Here is a 9,436-nt window from a genome sequence, read left to right as displayed (position 1 = left end):
GTAAATTTTGCTTCATTTCTCATAAATTCTACTACCGGTTTTACAACATATTTTGGAATAAAAAGGGTTGTCTAGTAAACAATTTAAAAATTGAATAAATTCTAGGCTCAGAAATAAAGCTAGGCTCTCTTACAACTATAAGAAATCAATAAGTTAAATCTGTACATAAATAAAATTTACCAGAACAAGGATCTTTTTTATATGAAATATCAGCAATGACTGTTGAATTTATATAAGATAGATCTCCCGCTTTTATTATTTCTTATTAGATTCACCAACTAATATTTTCATATGCTTCAGAGAATGTAAGACTGTTTTCCGAATAAAATTGTTCAAACCAATTTCTAAAGGAAACTATCATCATATCTTCCTTTACCAAACATGGTCTTCTGCGAAATATTTTATGATTCCACATATTCATGTCTCTCTCAAACTAAAAATAACAAAATATATACATATTATTAAACACGTGATGCATATTATAATCCATGTTCTGTAAAAATTTGTAATTATGTTTTATGACAATACCTCTTTTATCAGTGTATAGTTAAAAAATATACTACCTCATTATATAGTTAAATATGTAAAAGCCAGCTAAGTTCGGCCGGCCGAATTTTTAATATCCTCCACCATTTTGAAGAAATTTGAACAATCTCAAAAAAATCCGTAGAAAAATACTACACTATGAGGGTTATACGAAGACGTAGTCCTTTATTAGAAATATTTCATGTAGGCCCATTACGATCTTTAAATACGTAATTTGAAATAATTCCGGTTAAGGGTGTCGTTACCGGTTAAGATGTCAATACCGAATAAAGGGATGTGCCATTATATGTGGGCTATATGAAGACGTGAACCTACATAGACAATTGTCCGTCATAGATAGTGATACCCATTACGAAATTTGAAATAATTCTGCCGAATAATGTATGTAAAATCATTAAAATACCGAATATCGGGAGGCATCGTTCTATGGGGAATATACGATGTCGTGGACCTATATAAAAAGTTCTCTTCAAGAAGGCAGAGTAATCAGCAGGAACTTCTGGTGTGGATTTTCAGACAATTCTATTGAAATGTGGCTAAAATTATCTAAATATCGAATATGGGGATTGCCGTTAAATGTGGGCTATACGATATCGTGGACCGATATATTTAAATGAGTTACAAACTGAATGACGAACTTAATATACCCCCATACTATGTATGGTGAATGGTGTAAAAATAAAGACCCTACGTTAAAGTTACAATTAAGCACAGATCTACGCGCAATAAGGAGCTTAACGGAAAAGGAGAAATGCAATGTTACATTTTTAGTCAAGTGTCATAAATCTGACTACAAAGCTAAATACAAACATCTAAAAAGGAAAACAGCACTTGTCATACACTGTGCAACTACCTGCCATACTAATAATTCACACATTAATACAAGAGATCAATTAACAGCGAAGATACATTAATTGTTTATAAAATATTACACTGAATGTTATTTCTTCTTTGAAGTTCTATCCCTGATTATGAATATTGGAAATAAAATAATAAAACAAAATAATTATTTTTATAATTAAAATAAAATGAAATATAAATCAGACACAAAACACGAAGTAGAAAGGATGTGATGTGGAAGAAAATGGTTTTAGAATATACACGTGATTATCTGTATTTGTTAATTGTTTATAAAATATTACACTGAATGTTATTTCTTCTTTGAAGTTCTATCCCTGATTATGAATATTGGAAATAAAATAATAAAACAAAATAATTATTTTTATACCCTCCACCTTGGAAAAGAGGTTTATTAACTTTGTCATTTCGTTTATTACATCCCTAAATATTCGTCGTAGACTCCATAAAGTATATATATTTATAATCAGAGTAAAATCACATTGTCACATTTTTCCCGGGTTTGTTGTGTTGGATTTGCTGCGGTGGCGACACATTGTATGTATAGGTCCACATTTTGGTACAGCTCCCATATAACGGTACCTCCAGATATTCTACATTTTGATGATTTTTGCCGCATTTGTTCGCCGATTTGTCTAAAAATTGGTATTTTGTGTGTCCTAATGGGTTCTAGATCCGTTGCCGAAACATTGTATGTATATATTCAAGTTTTTGTATAGCCCCATATTGCGGTACCTCCCGATATTCAATATTTTGATGATTTTGCGACATTTTCACAGGAATGTGTCTAAAAATTGGTATTTGTGGGTCGCAATGGGTTCTAATGTTTCCTTTACCCTAAGGTGGAGGGTATTAAAAGTTCGGACCGGCCGAACTTAATGTTTTTTTACTTTAAAACCATACTAACAGAAATATTTTTAATAGATAGTTATCTCCCTTTGCTGTCACCCGCTTTGGCACGTAAAAGAAGTTTTTGGAAAGCTGTACAAAGAAACGATAAATATTACTTTTGGTACTATCAGTGTTAGGTGTCCGATTAGAGTTTGAATGTTATTATACGCCTACTGTCATGCTTGAAGTCAAATACAAAAAACCACCATTTTGGAAAAACATGAATGCACCGTGGAAAAAAATGCTGCATGTCTAGAATCGAAAACAAGTAAAAAGTTGTTATGTACGGCCGGGCCGAATTTTTATCACTCTCCACCATGAGGTAAAGAAAACCTTTAAAACTGAAAGGATCGGAAATGAATACTTGGTCCACTTCCATTTTTGCTACTGAAATTGGCTGTTAAAAAGTCTTAAAAATGTCGTAAGGTGGTTCCGCAACAAAAAATAGTGCACGCATATGAATGATACTGCAGAAAAGGTCGTTCCAAGAGCTTTCTAAAACGCTATTATTTGGCCAAATCGATAGTGGAAAATTAGGTAAAAATTGACTTATCTGATTTTTCAAAAGTTATCATCGAGTCCCATTGTGCGAAAACTAAAAATTGTGCAAGCATATGGAATAGCACGTCCGAAAGCCCGTGAGATATAGACACTCCTAAAAGATTAATCGGACAGATTTTTTTTTTTAAATATTTTTCCTAAAATCATGTGTTTTCCAGAGGGAAACATAAAGTGACCCACTGTGCAGCAACAAAAAATAGTGCACGCATATGAATGGTACTGAAGAAAAGGTCGTTCCAAAAGCTTTTTAAAACGCTATTATTTGGCCAAATCGATAGTGGAAAATTAGGTAAAAATTGACTTTTCTGATTCTTCAAAAGTTATCATCGAGTCCCACTGTGCGAAAAAGAAATATAGGGCAAACACATGGAATAGCACGTTGGAAAGTCCATGAGGTATACTTTCAAGATATAAACACTCATAAAAGATTAATCCGCGGATTTTTTTTAAAAATATTTTTCCTAAAATCAAGTGTTTTCCAGGGGAAAACACTGTGCAGCAATAAAATATAGTCCACGCTATGAATGGTACTTTGTCAAATTGATCGTGGAAAATTGGAGAAAAATTTAAATAATGATTATTTTTCAATTTTAAAATAAAACAAGTTAAAAAGCAGTAAGTTCGACCGGGCCGAACTTTTAATACCCTCCACCATTTGCAACGAATTTGGAAATTTTCAAAAAATAAAATCCTTAAAAAATTCTGTTAAAATTTTTAAAAATACCGAATATATAGAATATAATTTTTAAAAATATCGAAACTTGAAATAAACGGTGAATAATGTAGCTAAAATCATCAAAATATAGTATATAAGGAGGTGCCGTTAAATTGGAGCTGTGCGAAGACCTGGACCAGCATAGACAATTTTCTGTCACAGGCTGTAGCATATATTACGAACTTCAAATACCACATCTCAAACAATTTCGGTGGGTATTGTACCTAAAATCGTCAAAATACCGAATATAGGGAGGTACTGATATATGGGGCCTATACGAAGACCTGGACCCGCACAGACAATTTTCTGTCACAGACTGTAGTTCCCATAACGAACTTCAAATACCAATTTTAAAACAATTCGGGTGAATAATGTCACTAAAATCATCGAAATACCGAATATAGGGAGGTACCGTTATTAGGGGGGCTATATGAAGACGTGGACCTGCATAGACAATTTTCTGTCTTAGGGTGTAGTATCCATTTTGAACTTCAAATACCAAATTTGAAACAATTCCCGTGAATAATGTCGCTAAAATCATCAAAATACCGAATATCGGGATGCACCGTTATATGGGGGCTAGACGAAGACGTGGACCTGCACAGATAAATTTCCGTCTTAGGGTGTAGTATCCTATTTAAAAGGGTTCGTCCTTGGGCTAAACAAATGATATGTGCAAAATTTCATTTGGATAGGGCAATAAATGCGAACTGTACTTTGTTTACAAAAATACATGGACAGACGGACAGACAGATGGACGGACATGCGTAAATCGGCTCAGAATGTAATTCTATGCAGATCATCAAAAGGAACTATGGGTCTATCTCGTTTCCTTTTGCCTGTTACAAACAAATGCACAAAGACATAATACCCTGACCACCTTGTGGTGTAGGGTATAAAAACAAATATACCCACACGAAAACCCTTATAAAAACCTCAATTGCCGACTCAATAGTTTCTTACGCTTACCTGCATTATTGCCATTTTGTTTTATCTAAGTCATAATTCAAAGAGTTGAATGCAAGGAATGTCATTTACCGTTATTTCGTCATTCTTCTTGTGTTTTGAATTTCAGCGTTAACAAAAAAATCATTTGTTTATTGACACATTATTAGGTATAGTTTACTTATTTTAAGCACCACGTTCTAGTGTTGTAATGGCTCAGTTGGTTGAGGGATATTAAAAACGGGCCATGAGTTGCGAGTTCAAATCCCAATCAAAGCGTTAATTTTACCCTCCACCATATGTCATTCCGTTTGTAACTCATCGAAATAATTATCTTAGACCCAATCTATATCTATAAAAGAGGAAAATGTTTGTATGTTTGTAATTTATGGACTCGAAAACCGCTGAATAGATTTGCCTCAAAATTTCCATATATACTGCAACATCGCCTGAAAGTAACATAGGCTATATACATTTTTGAATTTCCACTTGGAACTGGAGATATAGTATCAGAATCGGAGGTACCTCCCAGAAATTTAGATTTTATATGCACATATCCATTGATTGGTTGAAGATACAGTCTCCAAATTTGGAATATGTAACGGAATTTGGAACAAAAATAATTTTCGGCCGATTTCAAGCATTTGATGCACCAATCACGCTATGTATCCCCAATTTCAATGAAATTTGAAACGTGTGATAGATTTTATCTAAAAAATTGATTTCCCAAATTATATTGAAATCGGTTCAGATTTGGATATAGCTCCCATATACATTTTCGGTCGATTTCATGTATTTGGTGGACCAAACACGATATGTATTTCCAATTGTAATGAAATTTAAAATAAGTAACGGAATTGGGAGCAAAAATTAATTTGTCAAATTATATTGAAATCGGTTCAGATTTGGATATAGCTCCCATATATATTTTCGACTGATTCCATGTATTTGATGCACCAAACACGCTATGTATCTCTAATATCAATGAAATTTGGAATGTGTAGCGAAAATTAAAACGAATATACACTTGTCAAATTATATTGAAATCGGTTCAGATTTGGATATAGCTCTGATATATATTTTCGACCGATTTCATGTATTTTATGCACCATACACGATATGTATGTTCGATTCCAAAGAAATTTGGAATATGTAACGGGATTTTGATTAGAAAATAAATTAGTCAAATTATATTAAAATCGGTTCAGATTTGGATATAGCGCCCATATATATTTTCCGCCGATTTCACATATTTGATGCACAAAACACGATACGTATTTCCGATTCCAATGAAATTCGGCATGAGTGGCTAAATTTGGTACAAAAATAAATTTGACAAATTATATTCAAATACGCTCAGATTTGATTATAGCTCCCATATATATACTCACATATTTGATGCACCCAAAGCGAGAGAGACAAAACCTGGCACCAGAAAAAAATGCCAAATTATATTGAAATCAGTTGAGGTTTGAGTATAGCTAACATATATATTTCGGCCGATTTCATACATGTTATGCACCAAACATGATATATATGACCGATACCAATGAAATTCAGAATGTGTGGCGGAATTTGGTTACAATAATAAATGTGACAAATTAATTGGCAATTAGTTAAGATTTGGATGTAGCTCCCATATATATATTCTCGACCGATTTCACATATTTGACGCACCAATTTCAATGAAATATGAAAGGTGTGGCGGAATTTGGTGTAAAAGTAAATTTTTTAAAATTATATTTAAATCGGATCAGATTGGGATATGATTTTAATAAGAACCATTGACCCACAACGCCTTAGGCTAACACTAAAAAACAACACAACAATTAATTTGAAATACGCTTATTACGGGGAAGTATGTTGCTATCTCGAATTCACTAATTGCAATAGATGCCACTCAACTTCAAAAGATTGCAGTTTACTGCACGCTTGGTATTTGCTATGAAATAAATAAATCCGAAGGACAAACCCTTCGTGTATGTATGTCATGTTACTGCTTTTCTAATGGTTTTGGTTATTTACGCATTAAAGTAGTGCAATATTTTTTTTTTTAATTTTTATACCCTACAACACTATGTGTTGGGGGTATTATAAGTTTGATTGGGCCAGAATTTATGTAACACCTCGAAATATTGGTTTCCCATATAGGAAAGTATATATGGATCTTCCTAGCTCGCCGAGCTGAGTCGATCTAGCTATGTATGTCCGTCCGTCCGTCTGTCCGTCTGTCCATGTTAATTTGTAATCACTCTACATGTCGCAATTATGGCCCGATCCTAACGAAATTTTGCACGAAGGTGGGGTAAGGGTCAGAATAGAAGCCTATTTCTTTTCGAGATGATCGCCATATGTTTAGGTGTTGAAATGGACCAGATACTCAAAAAATGTCGGATTTTGCAGTAGCTATACAGGTCGCAATTATAGACCAATCGGAATTTCGCATGTAGCTAGAGTTTAGGGCGGGGAAGAAGTCTACCAATTTGGGTGGTCATCGGATAATATTTAGCGGGTAAAATAGACCATATCTTTTTTGTTGAAAAAATTCAAAATTTTTCATTAAACCGCGAATATTTTAAATCCCGGCGAAATCCAAAGCCATGACAAGGTTACTTCTGATCTTCACATTGATGTTAACATCCAACAAAACGGATATATAGCAAAATATGTGCGATATATATGTCTATCAATGAAGATATGCTTGAAAGATCTCTTATATGTCGAGAAGGGCTGAACTGATTTCGACAGTTCTCATTAATTCTGAATGGCCTCTTGGCAGGAAAGAAACAACGTCTAAAAAATCGCATAAAAATATATCTCTAAAGATGAAAATATTGATTTTGTAAAATTTTCTCTTTTTTTTTTTTTCAATTTTGTCACATTTTTGGCATATTTTCATTTTGAATTAAACATTTGGTAATATTTCTACAGCTAACAAAACTAAGTAGTTAGAATATCAGGATATCGTATACAGATCGCATTTATGGTCCTATCCTAACGAAATTTTGCAAGAGGATCAGATGAGGGTCAGAATAGAAGCCTCCTTTTTTTGGAGATGATCGCCATATATTTAGGGGTTGAAATGGACCAAAAAAACTGCAAAATTGTCAGCAGGTCGGAATTGTTGCCCGATCCTCACGCATATTTAAATGGGGGTTACCGGGCATTGCAAAAGTCAAGCAGTTTTGGATGGCCATCCAAAAATATTCAATGTGTGAAATAGTTTGCCAACTTTTGTAGACAAAATACGAAAATGACCATTCCAGTGACTTTTTGGAGAATTCACAAATACAGAAATGACGCACTTCTGACTATTTCGTTAACGCTGATTTCGTTGAAGAATATAGTCAAATGTCTGTATCTCATATAGATGCGTTTCAGTCAAAAACCAATAATAAATGTTAATCTTTTGCCACTTCTGAGAGATTATAAGTCTTTGGGAAATATTGGTTCCAGATCTAGGAAGACCATTTACGCACAACATCTACCAATAAATTGGAAATGAGCAAATTAGTTAAAGTTGTTATTATTCGAAAATTAGAGAACGAAACCTGATGGTTTTCTTTTATTATTTGTCACAATATCTTCTGGAATTCTTTCGAGTATCTCGCCTATATAAACTGTATCGTTTATTATAGTGTTGTAGGGTATTCAACGGTCGGCCCCGCTCGACTGTAGCCTTTGCTTACTTGTTATGATGACCACCCAAATTGGTAGACTTCTTCCCCGCCCTAAACTCTAGCTACATGCGAAATTCCGCGTCGATTGGTCTATAATTGCGACCTGTATAGCTACTGCAAAATCCGACATTTTTTCAGTTTTTGGTCCATTTCAACACCTAAACATATGGCGATCATCTCGAAAAGAAATAGGTTTCTATTCTGACCCTTACCCCACCTTCGTGCAAAATTTCGTTAGGATCGGGCCATATTTGCGACCTGTAGAGTGATTACAAATTAACATGGACAGACGGACAGACGGACGGACGGACATACATAGCTAGATCGACTCAGCTCGGCGAGCTAGGAAGATCCATATATACTTTCCTATATGGGAAACCAATATTTCGAGGTGTTACATAAATTCTGGCCCAATCAAACTTATAATACCCCCAACACATAGTGTTGTAGGGTATAATTAAAAAAAAATATTGCACTACTTTAATGCGTTCCTTTTTCCTTTGGATTTATTTATTTCATAGCAAATTCCAAGCGTGCAGGAAACTGCAATTTTTTGATGTTGATAGGCATTTCTATTGCAATTAGTGGATTCGATGTAGCAACATACTTCCCCGTAAAAAGCGTATTTCAAATTAATTGTTGTGTTGGTTTTTAGTGTATGCCTAAGACGTTGTGGGTCAATGGTTCTTTTTCAAATCATATAAATGAAATATAAATCAGACACAAAACACGAAGTAGAAAGCATGTGATGTGGAAGTACATTGTTTTAGAATATATACGTGATTATCTGTATTTGTTAATCTATATCTATAAAAGAGGAAAATCTTTGTATGTTTGTTTGTTTGTTTGTAATTTATGGACTCGAAAACCGCTGAATATATGTTCCTGAAAATTTCCATATATACTGCAACATCGCCTGAAAGTAACATAGGCTATATACATTTTTGAATTTCCACTTGGAACTAAAGATATAACATCAGAATCGGAGGTACCTCCCAAAAATTTAGATTTTATATGAACATATCTATTGATTGGTTGAAGATACAGTCTCCAAATTTGGAATACGTAATGGAATTTGGAACAAAAATAAGTTTGTCAAATTATATTGTAATCGGTTCAGATTTGGATATAGCTTCCATATATATTTTCGACCGATTTCGTTCATTTGATGCCTCAAACACAATATGAATGTTCGATTCCAATGAAATTTGGAATGTGTGACGGGATTTAATCCGAAAAT

The 9,436-nt window shown here is 33.8% G+C and overlaps 1 protein-coding gene across 2 annotated transcripts in view; it reads right to left on the bottom strand.

The window, feature by feature from the left end:
* Positions 1–222: 222 nt before the first annotated feature.
* The window catches only part of LOC105261675 (cholesterol 7-desaturase nvd), a 616,447-nt gene continuing 607,233 nt past the window's right edge, over positions 223–9,436 (bottom strand). For both annotated transcript variants that reach the window (XM_059126913.1, XM_059126912.1), the window contains exon 7: positions 223–433. In XM_059126913.1, coding sequence (XP_058982896.1) covers positions 272–433 — 162 coding nt within the window. In that variant the 3' untranslated portion in view covers positions 223–271. The remainder of the gene's footprint in view (positions 434–9,436) is intronic.

This window comes from Musca domestica, unplaced genomic scaffold, assembly GCF_030504385.1.
Source record: "Musca domestica strain aabys unplaced genomic scaffold, Musca_domestica.polishedcontigs.V.1.1 4, whole genome shotgun sequence".
NCBI lineage: Eukaryota > Metazoa > Arthropoda > Insecta > Diptera > Muscidae > Musca > Musca domestica.
Note: the sequence above shows the minus strand (reverse complement) of the source record. Positions and strands in the feature narration are given on the sequence as shown.